Below are 17,812 nucleotides of genomic sequence, written 5' to 3'. Positions count from 1 at the left end.
AATTAATTTGTATTTTATAGTGACTTTCATTAATAAGCTATGTCCCTTTTAAATAAACATCAGATAAATAAAAAGACACAATACATGTCACAAGTGTAAATTGACATGCAATTCCTGAACACCAAAAACTTATTCAGGAGGGTAGGCTGTGGCTCAGGATTTAGAGGGGGTTGTCCTTTAATTGGAAGGTTGGCAGTTCAATCTCTTGCTCCTCCAGTCCACATGTCAAAGTATCCTTGGACAAGATTTTTTTTTGTTCCTGACGGCTGTTCCTTCAGTGCGTGGATGTGTATGAATGGATAAAAGCGCTGTGGGTGATCGAACGAATAGAAAAACACTGTACAAGTGCAGGTCAAAGTGCAGGTCCATTTACCTAGCAGGTAATATCTTGATGTGTAGGTCCACAGAAAAAGCAGCAGTATTTGGCAATTTAGGATGAGAACACACTGGAATTCTCAATGTGATCCTGTTTTGAATGACCCTGACTATTACCATGTAAAATTTTAGTTATCGCAGAGTTATTGAGAAAACTAAAGGGAAACTCAGCTCAAATAACATTATAAATCATTAATGATATCTTTGCATATTTGACTGTCATGAAAAAGAAAATTTATTTCATTCAGGTGATGTGGTGAAGAGTAAGGAAACATTACAAAATGGTGTAATAAAAAATGTTAAAGGTAAAGAGAAAATAGTACATGTAATTTTTAAAGTTGCATGCACCAGTGCATAGACACAGAAAGAAAGTATTTTGAGCCCTGGCCCACATGCCGATGTTTAGTAGGTATAATGTTTACCATGCCCAGCTTCTTAGTTTATTGTGTTAGCATACTAACATTTACAATGTTTATCATGTTCAGCTTCTTAGTTTATTGTGTTAGCATGCTAACATTCGATGATCAGTAAACACAATGTACAACGGGAATGTTGTTGGTTTTGCAAGTATACGGTCATAAACCAAACTAAACACATTAAAATGTTTTCCTGGTGATGATGCTAGGGGAAAAAGTTATCACTAAAGTTATCACAATTCATCATGAGGGGGACATGAATGTGTGTGCCTCATTGCATGTAATTTATCTAATAGTTATTGAGACATTTTACTCAAAATAGTACATTTTGAAGAATTCTCACCAGATAAATGAAAACTTTGGTCACCATGAACAGTTTCAAGTTTAAGTTTAGTTTACACAGAACATTTAAAAACAGCAGAAGTTGACCAGAGTGCTTTAAGCAAATAATAACATATCTAAGACATAATTAAACATAGTAATAATGTAAGTGGCAAAACATAATTACAACCAGAACAATAACAGATAATTATTGTAAATAAAACAGATAGTGGGCAAAATTTAAGTAGACACAAGTGCTTAAGAATAAAGGTAGGTTTTGAGAAGAGTTTTAAATGAGCATGGGAAAGAGGCTTTCTGAGTAACAGTAATGTTAAGATAACTGTAATTGATTGTTTCTGTTGTTATTGCTAAATTTAATATGATTTGTGAAAAAAGAAAGGTAAATCTAAGGGGACCTTGAGTGTCCTGAAAGGGGCCCATAAATAATATGTATTATTAATTAATTATTAATGGGTTGGCCATTTCTATCTGTATCTACAATAGCTTCTGTTATTATTAAAAGGGGCAGATATTATAAGTTTTTGTTCTGCTCCTGTTTGTTCATTGAATGTGTAGAAGGAAGGAAGGAAGAAATAGTGGTAAGCCAAATCTCCTATATTTTGTACCATATTTTTATGACAAACTTCCCAGCAGTTGTTGAGATATTTCAGTGTTGACTCAGTTGCCTTTATTAAAATATAGGTCAATCATTTTATAGCAAGTTTCTATTTTGCGTTTTGACTTTATAAATGTATCAGTTTGAGCATTTTTTCTATCTTGTCAGACTCTGCAACTTTGCACAGTCCATGTCTCCCCCCACCTGACTCCTTCTTGTACATGTCTAACAGTCGCTGGACTTCACAGTAATGCACATATGACTCTGTGTCTTTTGAAAAAGCCCTTCAGGCTGTAGGCTTGTTTACCTATGGATATCAGCAAAGTCTTTTTGACACTTTGTCTTCTCTTTTTATGGTTTGCAATACAGTGTTTGCCCTAAAGGTCCATCACAAATGGCGGAGGCTGTGGAATCATGGCACTCATTCAAGGTTTATAAATAGATGGCATCCTTTTTTTTCAGGATCCTTTGTGCTTTCTATCAGCTGGATAGTGATGTCAGATGGTTTGGGGAAGCCCGGGGTCTGCCACGGTCTGAGCTATGGGAACAAAGCCTCATTGGTGGGGGCTGGCGGGGAGAAGAGGGGGGTTAGAAACCCAGCTGTCTGCCTCACAGTGCCACTATTGTTTTCCTGCCACTGTAGCGAGACCTGCTTACAGCCCCTCGGCGACCATCAACAGGATTACAGACTTTGGTATGTCTTACAGCTTCAGCACGCTGTCATACCTCTCACACATTGTGGCAATGGAGGAAACTTACTGGCCACTTAGAGCTTCTAGATCTTCAAAATCAGTTGTCATGATATTAAATGTATATTGCGCAGAGTTTTGCACAACAGCAGACATCTGTGGAATTAACTGAAATTCTAAATCATGTTGATACTGCCCTAAATTTACTGACACCCCCTCTCCCATTTTAGTTTATGACTGACTTTACTGTGATTAGTTTCAGTATTTGCTTGACAACTTAAATGTGTCTGATCTTCAAATTGTTTGTCATCTATTTAGGTCAGACACACAAACAGACATAAAGAACTAGTGGCACCAGAGGCCGAGTGTTGCATTGCCTGTGTAGGCTTAAAAGTTGCATTTGAATAAAAACTACAATCAACGTGCAGTACATTGCGCTCTGTCTCTATACTTCTTCTTTATTGTCTATTTTACTCTAAATGGGGGCATATTTTAAAAATGAACATCATGTTGCATAACTACAAAAACAATTGAGCCTGTAAGTTCCTGAGATAAATGTTTAATGAGGTAATTAATTAAGAAAGAAGTTGGGTCATTTTCTCATTGACTTGCATGCATTTGGACTTCTTTTTATAACCAGAGGAGGTGCCTCCTGCTGGCCGTTTGATGAAATGCATGCTCTTCTGCATGGGTTTCACTCATCAATTTCTACAATTTCTACAATTTACAATTTCATTTATCAGATTTGAAAGCTATGTCAACTATTTTGTACAGTCTGTGGGTAAACTTTATACCCAGTAGACAGCAGTGCGTTAGTATTGTCATTGTGTGCATTTTAGCATGCTCCATCAATCCATTTCCTTCCGCTTATCCGGAGTCGGGCCGCAGGGGCAGGAGCCTAAGCAGGGAAGCCCAGACTTCCCTCTCCCTGGCCACTTCACTCAGCCCTTCCCGGGGGATCCCGAGGCGCTCCTAGACCAGCTAAGAGACATAGTCTCTCCAGCGTGTCCTGGGTCCCTGAACACCTCACCAGGGAGGCGTCCGGGAGGCATCCTAATTAGATGCCCAAGCCACCTCGTCTGGCTCTTCTCAACGCAGAGGAGCAGCAGCTCTACTGCGAGCTCCTCCCGGATGACCAGGCTTCTCACCCTGTGGAGGAAGCTCATTTCGGCAGCTTGTACCCACGATCTTGTTCTTTCGGTCACTACCCAAAGCCCGTGACCATAGGTAAGGGTAGGAACGAAGATCAACCGGTAAATCGAGAGCTTTGCCTTTCGGCTCAGCTCCCTCTTTACCACGACAGATCAGTGCAGAGTCTGCATTACTGCAGACGTTGCACCCATAATTTTAGCATGCTGACACCAGCATTTAGCTCAAAGCATAACCTCAGAGCTGTTAATATTACGTTCGACTCATACTCTTGTTTCCAGAAAATTAGCCTTTAGCATCTTTTAATATGTGATAAGTGACTCACAAGGGCGCTACAATTACTCTCATATGCAGTTCTCAAACATTAGCACCCAAATGCAGTGTAGAGGTAAATAGCAGTAAAACAGATGTAGGCTAAATCTAGATGTTCCTGGGGCATAAAATAATTAAAAATTTGAATATTGCTCATGCCTAGACATCTTACAACTCAGATTAAATATAAGCACATTGAAACTTAAAAGAGTGTCAAACTCTGGAAAAACGTCAATCTGCACAGTACTGCAACATCAAAGTTAAGTAATAATGAGCTGAACACAGTTTTCAGTGAAGGGAGACTTTAATGAAATTACCAAAAACTGTAGTATTCTAGAATAGGAGCACTTGCTGGTATTTGGGGCTCCAGGACAAATATACTTTAGTGTGCAGTCTGCTATGTGAACTGCGTCTGAGGTGACTGACATCTACAGTGCACCCAGCGTTGTTTAAATATTGGCATCATTAGCTCATGCAGGTTTTTGTGAATGGACAAATGCCCAACATGACTGTGTTAAATATAGACTCAACTCAGGGTTGTGTGTTGTCACTCTATCATGATCGGCTGCTATGCAGCCCCCCTCTCCCTTCTCCTTTGAGTGTTTCTCCCTGTCTGCATACCCTGCTGTGCCCTAACCTGTGTGTGTGTGAGTGTGGGCGTGGTTTGTTCTTCCGTAGGCTGGGCCAGGTGCAGGCAATCTCCTGATGAGCTGATGGAGTACTTAAGCTGTGGCTTCAGACCTACTCAAGTCAAGTCAATTTTATTTATAGAGCCCATTATCACAAAACATGGTTTGCCTCAGAGGGCTTTACAGTGTACAACATCCCTCTGCCCTAAGACCCTCACATCACCCAAGGAAAAACTCCCAAAAAAGAACCCCTGTAATGGGCAAAAAAAGGAAGAAACCTCAGGAAGAGCTGTGGAGGATGAGGAGGGATCCCTCTTCCAGGGTGGATAGACGTGCAATAGATGTCGTAAGTAACAAATGAATGCAATCATGGCAAAAAGGAAAGAGAAAGAGAGAGGGGAGGAGAGGGGAGAAATTCACAGAGTTGATCAGCAACCACTCTCTCAAGGATTTTAGAAATGAAGGGGAGATTAGATATCGGTCTATAGTTAGTTGAAATCTCAGGATCGAGAGTGGGCTTCTTTAGAAGAGGTTTAATAACAGCTACTTTAAAGGACTGTGGTACATAGCCTGTTAATAAAGATGCATTGATTATATCTAATAAAGAGTTGTCTAATAAGGGCAAAGCTTCCTTAAGTAGCTTAGTTGGGATGGGGTCTAGTAGGCATGTTGATGGCTTACGGGGCGTACCCACCAAACGCGATAAAAATTATTTCATCGCGCCTCAAATGAAATCGCGTCGCGCCGGACGCTCCAGTTTTGACGCTCGTACAAAAACCCCAAAATGGGACTCGACGCGCGACGAAATCGCGCCGCGCGTCGAGCCCGCCCAAACAACAACATTTCTTCTGCCATTTCATTCTCTCATTGACGATCGCTGCACTGCACCTGCTCTGGAGAAGTTCCCAGCGTCGTCTGCGGGCTAGGCGCCGACATCGGTTCTGGGTGCATGCTACCCTACAGAGGCGGCGTGAGCTCGGCGAGTTCCACCGTCTCCTGCAACAAGGGACAGGAACTGTCGTACAGCTCTGGGTGAGCGGTGACGGCGACGATAAGCTGCTCCTCCATTGTTTCTGGCGGTTTGATTAGATTTTGCGAGGGAACACCAGGACGTCCATACATCAGCACGTCGATGACGATCTCAATGCTGATAGGCTGTCGCGGCGCGTCTTCACGCGACGACGCCGCAAAAGTTCAATTATTTCAACTCGAGCGTTGGACGCGACGCGAATTTCACGTCCAACGCGACGCGAATTTCGCGTCCAACGCATCCAACGCGCCGCGCAATCGCATCCATCGCGTCGCCCGGCAAAATGAGGCGTCAAATCGCGTCTTTGCATTGACTTTGTATGTAATCTTGAGGCGCGATCATTTTTAATCGCGTTTGGTGGGTACGCACCGTTAGATGCAGAAATCAAAGTGTAGAGTCGGCGAAGGTCAATAAGGGAGAAACGATCCAAATAAATGTCAGGCCTTGCTGCCATATCCAGGCTACCTGTGTCCGGGGTCAGGTCAGTTGAGGGCAAGAGGGGATGAATTTTATCTTGAATAGTTATAATTTTATCATTTAAGAAAGTCATAAAGTCGTGACTGCTTACGGCTGAAGGAATACAGGTTCTATGGAGCTGTGACTCTGAGTCAGCCTGGCTACAGTGTTGAAAAGAAACCTTTTGTTTTCCTCATTTAATGATGAGTAATAGTTTGCCCTGGCATGGCGGACGGCCTTCTTATACACTATAAGACTATCCAGCCAGACTAAACAGGACTCTTCGAGGTTGGCTGAACACCAATGTCTTTTAAATTTTCGCGATGTCTGTTTCAATTTGCGTATCTGGACATTAAACCATGGAGCTAATTTTCTTTGTTTCATTATTTTCTTCTTGAAGGGTGCAACAGAGTTGAGAGCTGATTGCACTGAGCCAGTAGCATTATCGACGAGACAGTCAATTAAATTTACCCACTGCTGAATCAGATAGACATCTAGAATAGTACTGCTTACTGAGAGGCTTGTAGTCGAATAATAAAAAAATTGAAAGTTATTAAATAATGGTCTGACATATTACACATACACATATCTGACTAATAAATCTACAATATCGATGCCGTATGCAAGGAAAAGATCGAGGGTGTGATTGTAGCGGTGGGTGGGTTTATGTACACACTGACTGAAGACAATTGAATCCAAAAGCGTGGAGAAAGCAGAACTAAGGCTATTGCTATTAATATCCAGGTGAATGTTAAAATCCCCTACGATAATAATTTGTCTGATTTAAGCACTAAACTTGATATAAGCTCAGAGAATTCAGATAGAAATTCAGAGTATGGGCCGGGGGCATGGCAAATAGAATTGGCTGTAGAGTTTTTCAGGATGGGTGAGAAAGACTAAGAAAAAGGTTTTCAAATGAACGATAGTTTAGCTTAGCCTTAGTGTGAATTGCTAAGCTTGAATCAAAAATAGCAGCAACTCCCCCTCCTTGGCCAGTGTCCCGTGCAACGTGACTATTTATATGACCAGGAGGAGTGGATTCATTGAGGCTAATGTACTCATCAGGACAAAGCCAGGTCTCAGTGAGGCATATAAATCAATATGGTTATCCAATATTAAATCAGTGACTAAAAGAGCCTTGGTTGATAGGGATCTAACGTTCAAGAGTCCGCATTTAATTCTCCTGTTATGATGCTGTCTGACAGGACATGTATTCATTTTTATGAGATTTTCTTGTACAACTCCCTTTTTGTTTATTTTAGCTTTAAACAAATGAAGTGGTCGGGGGACAGACACCGTTTTTATAACATTTACATTATGGGTGTGTGACTGTGCTAGAAGTTCAGAGAAGCGTGCAAGACTGCGACTCTGCACCCTGGTCCCAGCTCTGGGATGTCATGGCTTTGGGCCTCTAATAAACTCGGCCAGATTCCTAGAGAGGAGAGCGGCTCCATCCAAAGTGGGATGGTTGCTGTCCCTCCGGATAAGACCAGGTTTCCCCCAAAAGGAGTGCCAATTATTAACAAAGCCCACATCATTTGCCGGACACCACCAGGACAACCAGCGGTTGAGTGATGACATGCGGCTAAACATGTCATCACTGGTCACACTGGCGAGGGATCCAGAGAAGATTACAGTGTCCGACTTCGTCTTTGCGTATTCACACACCGACTCTATGTTAATTTTAGTTTCCTCCGATTGGCGGAACCGGGTGTCATTCCCGCCAACGTATATAACAATTTTACTTATTAATCTTACTTATTTATGGTTAGCCTAAGATAGCAGCTTCAAATTTGACTCAACATCGCCCACTCTGGCCCCAGGGATACATTTGACTATGGCCGCTGGTGTCACTAACTTCATGTTTCGCAAAACAGAGCTACCAGTAACCAGGGTTGTGTCCTCAGCCGGTGTGTTGCGGAGCGGGGAGTACTTACTTGAAACGTGAAGGAGGGGTGAAAGGTGTACCGTGGGCTTCGGCTTACTATGCTTCGCTCGGACAGTCACCCAGCCTCCCAGCTGCACGGGGGTTGCCAGGTGACAGTTAGCAGAGGCTATGCTATGTCGGTCCGCACCGGCTACAGGGGGCTTACTAACAATCGCAGCTAAAGAGGTATTTTCCATGGTGCGGAGGCGCACTTCCAGATCGTTAAGCCTCGCCTCCAGTGCAGCAAATAAACTACACTTGTTACAGGTACCACTATCACTAAAGGAGGCAGAGGAGTAACTAAACATCTGACACACTGAGCAGGAGAAAGCAGAAGAGGGAGAAGAGCAGGGAGAAGCCATCGTTAACTAAAGCTAATGCTAAAGCAGCTAACGGGCTAACAGTGAGTGAGCCGTTGTGTGATTAAACAGAATACAAAAACCGAGAGGAGAAGACAGCTGTGAGTGATTAAGTAAAACTTATGTGAGTTTTCAGTCACAGACAAATAAAAAGCAATCGAAGTAAAGAGCAAGTTAGAGGATTAGCTGGGAATCGCTCGTAGGAGCAGCATAGAGACACTACCAGAGGCACAGACAAAGATGCACCGGAAGTGAGGTATTGCTCTTATCCGCAGTATGTCAGCACGTAGAAAGAAGCTCCCTGATCACCTCAGTGCCAGAGTATTACTCCTGCCAAGTGGTAGATGTTCCTCATGGCCTCTCAGTATTTTCCTGTTGTCTCTGAGTTTTCTGGCTTTTGCCTGTGTGGCTCACTCCTTTATGTTTTCTCCTCTTGTCTCAGAGTCGCCTCTGCTCCTTGCTTTCTGTTCCAGCCGTCAGTGTGTTCGCCTATCTACATGCCTGCCTGCCCGCCTGCCCATTGGCTTGCCTGTCTGCCTGCCCACTCGCTACCCACTCGCGTCTCCTAACGCTCACCTGAGCACCCAAGACCTCACGAAATGGATCCTCACCTTGGTTGAATTGGTTTGTTTGTTTCACATGGAGATCACACGGAGCTTTCCCCCTCACGTCGTGGTCGAGGAATGGTCCGACTTCACTCACCTTCCCCTACCCAGCTCAAAATCACTGTAAATAAATTGCACTCTTTATTCACCAAATATTCTTGTCTTGCATCCTGTGTCAGAGCTTGGGTCCCTGATATGTCCAATCCATCACACACCCCTTCTATTTATTATGTAAAACCAAGAAGCTGATTGTTGATTTTAGAAAGAAGGAGGCAAAGACACACACCCTGTCTACATCAGTGGAGCCAAGGTGGAGTAGGTGAACAGCTAAAGATTCCTTGGAATTACTATCACTGGGAACCTATCTAGGTCATCACACATCACCACCCAGGTTAAACAAGCACAGAAAAGGCTCTACTTCCTACGGAAACTTAGGAAGGCTAAATTCCAATAATACAGAGGAGCAATAAAAAGCATACTGACTGGGAACATCACCAGCTGGCATGGCTTGTGCACGGTCCAGGACAGAAAGGCTCTGCAGCGGGTGATTATAACTGCCCAGAACATCACTGGTTCCCATCTACAGAGCATCAGTGACCTCAGTGAAGTGAGGTGTGCACAGAACCCAAAGGATACTGAAAGACAGCAGCCACTCCAGCCACAGTCTTTACACCCTGCTGCCATCCGGAAAAAGATACAGAAGTATCCGCTGCCGAACCACCAGACTCCTCCTTTGACGCCAAAAAGATGTAGGGTCAACGATAAATTCATTTTTTTCTGAAACCATGTTTAAATAAAAAGACAAATAAATCTACCTTGTACCCTGTTTGTTTCGCATTGGAGTTAACAACCCAACAGAAATCACGGGACTCACAAGCTCACAGCTAGGTTGACAAATCTCTGAGAAGTGGTTGCTGTAAATACAGCTCTGAAATAACATATGCATCCACAAATTTCACATTTCACTGGGAGAAAAGTGACAAATTTGAAACTCTGAAAATGTGTTGGAGAAACACTGTAAAAGGATTACTGCAGTTGTGAAGAGGGAAGACTCAAATATGGCATAATGAAATATTTAATACTGATTTGTATTTAATTCTAATATTGATTTTTTTTTCTTCTGCCCATTCAAACATACTATAGACTAAAACATGGTGGCTTAAAGTCCGAAACCTAATAGCTTTGCTAAACTGAAATTGAGTGTTAACCTTTCAAAGTCTTTATTTTAGTTTTGAAATATGGCATGATATTTATCAATCAATTAATAGATCAATGCTCAGACGACCACAGAGACACTCTTGGTACGCATACATTTGTATGGATTTGTTTAACAGTAGCACAAATGATGATGATGTGCGATCTGCCACAAGTTAAACACTCATACATTGCCATCATATCTAACACCAGCCTGTCATAAGATGTAACATGAAGTAATTTAGTGAAGAAAAAGACTCCATACAATGGAAGTGTGTGAGCTCCTTGTCATTCCTCAGTCTTAAAGCAATGTTTGTGATGAAGCACCTACACTATAGACTGCTGGAGTAATCAGAAAACAAATTGTCCAGACTGCAGGTGACCCCCTGTCTGTCCTTACTACCTGTCATTTGGACCAATCCCTTGTCATATGCGGGAAAGTGTAATGGATGGCAAACCTCTGAAGCATCCCACAAAGTAATATTCTTAGTGATGAGACGATCTTCTAAGAGAAGAAAGACTCTGACACCTCAAATTTACTTACCTTTATCACTATTAATTATATTACGTTCCTAAGAGTTTTTATGAGGGTTGGCTGGCACACTATGAGCTTCTGCTGACAAAATGTGTGTAAAAGTGATATAGAATGTATGTAAAATGGCAGATTTGGTGCACAAAGGGTAGATGATCCTTTGGAAGATGGGTCTATGATTTACAACAAGAGGGTTCAGATTAATGCTGTGATTTAGCATCATAAGCTATTGATGCTGCTCTGCTGGACTAATTTCCAACAGTTTACAACCTGTTTCTGTTACAGTCATCCGAACATTTTAACATATTGAGGAAATGTTGCCAATTGACATATCTGGCAAGTCGCAAAAATGTTGATACTGACCGTATCAGCAGAATATGTTTCAGTTCTTTTAAGCCAAAACAGGCAGTCTTGCAATACAGTGTCCACTCATAGTGACAAGATTATTTATTAACCTTTTTTATTCACATTTAACTGAAATAAAGATCCTGCCAACATTAACCAAATTGCATTTGTTGCCTGAAATAATAGTCTTTGTTATTATGTTATTTTATTAAAATTAAACAAAAATCACAACATTTCCTCAGCCTTAATCAGAGTGCTTTTGTTGCCTCAACCTGAGACACAAATCTGAAAGTGAACCTTGGGCTCTGGTGTCCTGCACTTTGTATGCCCACCATCCTCCCCAACCACCTCATCCAAGCATGTGCAGTACATGGACTGTACTTGTATAGCATTTTTCTGGTCATGAGTATAATGTTTCGTTGCCTGAAAGAAAAGTTGTCTGCGAACATTAATTAGGTAGCGAGCTTAGCAGTTTAGTAGCATACAAACATAATTTGTCCATAAGTATTACGTGAGCTGAGTTTCTCTTCAAGAAAAAAGAAACAATTCAAATCAGTTAGTTCAACCACTAAATCCTGAATTTCAATCAAATGATTAAATCAAAACATCATGTTATCATGTTGAATACCATCATTAATATAATCAATCTCAGGTTGTAATGTTTGTATTTATTGCAATTTCTAAAAAAAAATAATGCTTTGTTTTAAACATTAGTTATACAGCTTTTAAATAATATTTGTAGTAATTGTTAAATTATTTTTAAACATTTTAAATTCCAAACAAAATCAATCAGTATTTATAACTAATAATCATAAACCACATCAATGAATCAAATTACTTATTCAATAAATAAACTCAAGTCATGATGTATTTCTTCAAATAATGTAATTTAAATGTAACCTCTGAGATATAATTTCCACTACCAAGTCAATCAGCAAGCAAACAACAAAGAAATAATTAGCTCAGACACAGACCACACATTACCACATTAGACAAAGTAGCCATATTGACCCTCACTGGCTTATTTTTGGCCACCTCAGCATGTTGAATCGGCAGCTATGGAATCATCTGTGAATGAAATCACTCTGCTTAGCTGTCACAATAAGAGAAAAATAAGTAAATAAATTAAATAAAGTTAAGAAGAACAGAGGTTGAAACGAACTTGTTATATAAAGTAAGATTGTTTTTCTTCTGCCATTGAACTCTTAACAGAATTGTTTAATGGCATGTTGTGTTGTCGTTCACTGGTGCACAGTAAATATGCTCTTTCACAGTAAGTATGTCCTTTACATATCACCCTGCTGGGGGAAAAACCAATTTATGCTGGTTGCTGTTTTTAGTTGGTTTAAGCTGGTCGAAGATGGTCTTTAATGGTCCTAACCCAGGTCTTGCTAGGCTCTGATGGTTTAGCTAAGTGGGCTACCAGCCAGACATGCTGGTGTGAAAAGCCTTTCAAGCTGGACACGCTGAAGGGATCTTTTATGGTCATTTGCCAGTTCATTGTTTTCAGCATATTAAAAAATATATTTTCATGCATATTCCATGACAGAAGACTTAACTGATTTGTAGCCTTTGCTTTTCATGCTTCCCCCTCATGACATTGTTATTTCTCTATACTCAAGGACCTTGATTTGGTTTCAAATTTAAAGGAAGTTTAAGGGATAAACCAGCTAGAGTGACCATCACAAGGTGGTATGAGCTGCTAAACCGTCAAAAATTCTGCCAAAACATATCTTAAACTGATCAAATAAGGTAAGGTCAACCAGCTTAAGCTGGTCAAACTGTTGGCTTGTGTCATGGCCTTTAGGGAGATTGGACAATATATGCTCAATATATGCTATATTATAGCACAATGTTCAAAATGTGCAACACACTACTTATAGCCGGTTCAACACAAAGTCACAATTTTCATCAGAAAGTGTCATGAAGGTACTAAAAGTTTTAAGACAAATTTTAGGTAAAGCTGGTCAACCTGCTTGGAGAATTATATCAAAGTCTAAAAAAAGTAATTTCTTGTTGCTGGTGGGGCGTGCTATAAATACAACAATGCATGAGTTAGAGTATCAGATGGTACATTGAAATGTGTTTCAATGATAATGCATTTATTAATCATGTGAATACATATAACTTGCACCAGTTACATGCGGTGTTGGGCGCAACGCTTTACTAAGTAACGCCGTTACTTATCAACGCCCGTCTGAGCAGCGGTGGTCAGGCACATCTCAGCTGCATGTCAGCAGAAATAGACAGTGAAAATGGTGCTCTGATTATAACATTGACTCTATACCGCTTTTTACTGCAGTTTAAAATACTCTCTCTGTCACTGAGATGAGGAAATACAAAGACTTCCCTGCTTCCCTTTCAAAACGAAAGCCCTCTGACAGAGTCTCTGTGGACAGAATCTTGGGGAGGGAGCTCACCGGCGAGCATCTGGTGGCCGAGCCTTTGCCCATGGGGCCCAGTCGGGCTCATCCCAAAGAAATCACATGGAGCTGCCACCCTGTGGGCCCACCACCCGCAAGGAAAAGGATCGTGGTCGGGTGCTGTAACGGGTGCTGTGTGGACCCAGATGCAGTACACCGGTAAACTGGAGTAGTTGGTAATGACGTTTATTAAACCCAGCACAAATCAAACACGCAGCAAGGAGAAGCAGTTCAGCACAAAGTTCGTTCTTCGGGTCGGAACCCCAAACAAAGTCTATGGAGGGCGAACGATGCGAAGAGACGAAGCTTACTGCACTCGGCGTGGGTGAGGAGGAAACCCCGTAGTCCGACGGCTTGACAGCACGTGTGGAGGTACTGTCGAGGAGATGGCGGAGGAGTGGTCGGGAACAGGCGGAGGTTTCGAAGCCAGAGGAGCAGTCCGAGAATGCAGCGGTACCAGTGGGGATTAAACAGCAGAATCGTCGGAGCCAGGCGTAGAAGTCTTTACCAGCGGAGCAGATCAGGAACGCTGAATCAGAACACGTGGTCTGGGACAGAAGGCAGGTAGGTTTTCCGGGGATCAGGCGAAGAGAGCAGGTCGGGGACAGGCAGGGTCGGCTTTGGAAGATCAGGCAGGATAACGCTGGAAAGTCTGGCATAACGCTGAAGAACAATCTGGCGATGAGTGTGTGTGTGGTGGAGGCTTATATCCTGGGTTGATTACTGATGAGCTGCAGCTGTGAGGTGAGAGAGCAGAGCAGGCAGAGTAGGTGGGTGTGGCCAGCAGGTAGAGTGAGCAGAGGGAGAGTGAGTGGAAAAATACTGGAGGGAGGAGAAGGCAGGGATCGTGACAGAACCCCCCCCCCAAGGGACGGCTCATGACGTCCCACAACGAACCACCGAAGCAGGGCGGGCGGCGGGGGCCCGGAGGAGGGTCAGAACTCCTCGGAGACCCCAGACACACTCCCCCCGTCGTCCGAGAGGGCACCACCGGACTCCGAGGCAGAACCCACGTCGTCATCCCCAGGCGGCGTGGACACAGGAGCAGGACGGGAAGCAGAACCGGATCCCCCACGTGCCGAGGCGGGTCCGGAGGGTTGGTCGGGATGCCGCCGATGGAACTCCGCCACGAGGTCGCCATCCAGGATCTGGCGCGCCGGGACCCAGGACCGCTCCTCCGGACCGTACCCCTCCCAATCAACGAGGTACTGAAGGCCCCTCCCACGGCGGCGAGAGCGCAGCAGGCGATGCACCGTATAGGCCGGGGTCCCATCTATGATGCGGGGAGGAGGAGGAGGTCGGGACGGAGGTTGCAGAGGGCTCTCTCGGAATGGCTTGAGTCGTGAGACGTGAAAGGTGGGGTGGACCCGCATGGTTCGGGGCAGTCGTAGGCGGACCGCCACCGGGTTGATCACCTTGTCGATGGGGAACGGTCCGACGAACTTGGGGGCCAATTTCTTGGAGTCCTCCCGCAGGGGAAGGTCCCGGGTCGACAGCCATACCTTCTGCCCCACCTGGTAGACGGGGGCTCGGGAACGGCGACGGTTAGCAGCTGCAGCGTATCTTTCGGCGGACCCCAGCAGTGCGGACCTGGCTTGGGTCCAAGTCCGACGACAGCGACGGATGAAGGCTTCAACTGAAGGATAGGCAGTCTCTTTCTCTTGGTCCGGGAACAGGGGGGGTTGAAACCCATAAGCACACTGAAATGGGGACAGGCCAGTAGCTGAGCTGGTGAGAGTGTTGTGAGCGTATTCCACCCACAACAGTTGTGAGGACCAGGAGGCAGGGTGTTTAGAAGCCATACATCGAAGTACCGTCTCCATCTGCTGGTTCTTCCTCTCTGTCTGTCCGTTGGACTGAGGATGGTACCCGGAGGACAGGCTGGTGGAAGCACCCAGGAGACGGCAGAATTCCCTCCAAAATGATGAGGTGAACTGCGGACCCCGGTCCGAGACCACATCAGAAGGAAGGCCATGGAGTCGGAACACATGCTCCAGGAGCAACTCAGCAGTCTCTTTGGCAGACGGGAGTTTGGGCAGTGGCACGAAGTGAGCCATCTTACTGAACCGATCTACCACTGTCAGGATTGTGGTGTTGCCTCCTGACAGTGGCAGACCGGTTACAAAGTCCAAGGAGATGTGGGACCAGGGGCGATGAGGTACTGGTAGTGGCTGAAGATATCCGGCAGGAGCCCCCCGTGGAGTCTTGTTTTGGCTGCAGACCGGGCAGGCGTTGACAAAGCCAGCGATGTCTTCGTCCATGGTGGCCCACCAAAACCGCCGTTGCACCACCTCCTTGGTCCGGGCGATTCCTGGATGACAGGAGAGACGGGAACTGTGGGCCCACTGTAGGACCTCGGATCTTAGTCCTTGAGGAACGAAGAGCCGGTTCGGAGGGCATGAGCTGGGGCCCGGCTGATCCTCCACCGCTGCCTTAACCCGTTCCTCAATCTCCCAGGTAAGGGCGGCCAGGAGACGAGAGGCAGGAACTATACTGTCCTGGTTGGAGGAGTCCTCCTCCCCAACCAGAAACTGACGGGACAGAGCGTCAGGTTTGATGTTGCGGGAACCAGGTCGGTACGACAGGGTGAATGTGAATCTTGCAAAAAACAGAGCCCACCGGGCTTGACGGGAGTTGAGTCTCTTGGCTGAGCGGATGTACTCAAGGTTTTTATGATCTGTCCAGACGAGGAAGGGGGTTTTGGTTCCTTCTAACCAGTGCCTCCATTCCTCCAACGCCAATTTAACCGCCAACAGTTCGCGGTTGCCGATATCATAGTTTCTCTCTGCTGGAGATAGGCGTCGAGAGAAGAAGGCACAGGGATGAAGTTTCTGGTCCTCAGCGGAGCGTTGAGAGAGGACAGCCCCCACCCCAACATCGGAGGCATCCACCTCCACCACGAATTGTCTTTCAGGGTCCGGGATCAGGAGGATGGGAGCCGAACTGAAGCGTCGTTTGAGGAGTTGGAACGCCTCCTCAGCTGCCGGGGACCAACGGAAGGGGATCTTACAGGAGGTGAGAGCCGTGAGAGGTGCCGCCACCGCACTGTAACCCCGGATGAATCGCCTGTAGAAATTAGCGAAGCCCAGGAAGCGTTGCAGCTGCTTGCGGGAGTCAGGAACAGGCCATGAGGTAACCGCTGAAACTTTGGCGGGGTCCATCTCCATATGATTATGGCCGATGACGTAGCCCAGGAAGGATACAGAGGAGGCATGGAACTCGCATTTCTCTGCCTTGACGAAGAGAGAGTTCTTTAGCAGGCGTTGCAGGACAGTCTGGACGTGGTGTACGTGCTCTTGCTTCGAGCGGGAGAAGATCAATATATCATCCAGATACACGAACACGTATTTGTTAAGCAAGTCTCTGAGCACGTCATTGATGAGGGCCTGGAACACGGCTGGGGCATTTGTTAGCCCGAAAGGCATCACCAAGTATTCGTAGTGTCCTGTAGGCGTGTTGAAAGCCGTCTTCCATTCGTCCCCCTCCCGGATCCGAACCAGGTGGTAGGCGTTGCGAAGATCCAGTTTAGTATAGATGGTGGACCCTTGGAGCAGTTCAAAGGCTGAAGCCATGAGAGGCAGGGGGTAGCGGTTCTTAATGGTGATGTCATTAAGACCCCGATAATCAATGCAGGGCCTCAGGGAACCATCCTTTTTACCAACGAAGAAGAACTCGCGGCCAAGGGAGACGAGGAGGGATTTAATGATGCCGGATGCCAAGGCGTCCTTAATGTACATGTCCATCGCCTCCCTCTCAGGTGCCGACAGGGAGTAAAGGCGCCCCTTAGGCGGAACAGAGCCGGGAAGGAGGTCAATGGCGCAGTCGTAGGGCCGATGCGGAGGCAGTGACGTGGCCCTCGTCTTGTTGAACACCTCCCGGAAGTCATGATATTCAGATGGTACCTTGGAGAGATCTGGTGTAGAGCAGGAACTGGCAGGTGACAAGGGCTTGACAGTCTGCTGGAGGCAGATCTGGTGACAGGAGGGGCTCCAACCCAAAATGGACCCCGTGGACCAGTCAATGTGGGGATTATGACGGCGCAGCCAGGGGTAACCAAGGATCAGGGGGAGGTTAGGAGATCTCAACACAAAAAAGCTGATGGTCTCGAGGTGTGTACCCGACAGGAGCATGGAGATGGGCGTGGTCTGGTGCGTGACTCTTCCCAGGAGGTGACCGTCTAATGCGCTGGCCGGAATGGGACAGGGCAGAGGATCCAGCTCGATCTCCAGCTGCCGGGCGAGTTCCTCATCGATGAGATTAACATCGGCTCCAGAGTCTATAAAGGTGGCGAGGGTGTGGGACCCCTCTGCCAACAGAAGCTGGACATGAAACAGCGGTCTTTGATTGGGGACAGAGTTCAGTGATTGGCTCAGCAGGATGCCCCCGTCTACCGCTGAGCCCTCCCTTTTGCTGGACACCGTGATACAAAATGGC

The 17,812-nt window shown here is 45.3% G+C and overlaps 1 protein-coding gene across 1 annotated transcript; it reads right to left on the bottom strand.

The window, feature by feature from the left end:
* Positions 1–7,388: 7,388 nt before the first annotated feature.
* LOC148189839 (uncharacterized) lies at positions 7,389–8,282 on the bottom strand. The gene is given in 1 exon segment (XM_088076030.1): positions 7,389–8,282. A coding segment is annotated over 1 exon segment (894 nt).
* Positions 8,283–17,812: the final 9,530 nt, after the last annotated feature.

The sequence above is a fragment of the Plectropomus leopardus genome, chromosome 4 (assembly GCF_026936395.1).
Source record: "Plectropomus leopardus strain MGB_pleo_1.0 chromosome 4, ASM2693639v1, whole genome shotgun sequence".
NCBI lineage: Eukaryota > Metazoa > Chordata > Actinopteri > Perciformes > Serranidae > Plectropomus > Plectropomus leopardus.
The sequence above is the reverse complement of the archived record's forward strand: the minus strand, read 5'-3'. Positions and strand labels throughout refer to the sequence as shown.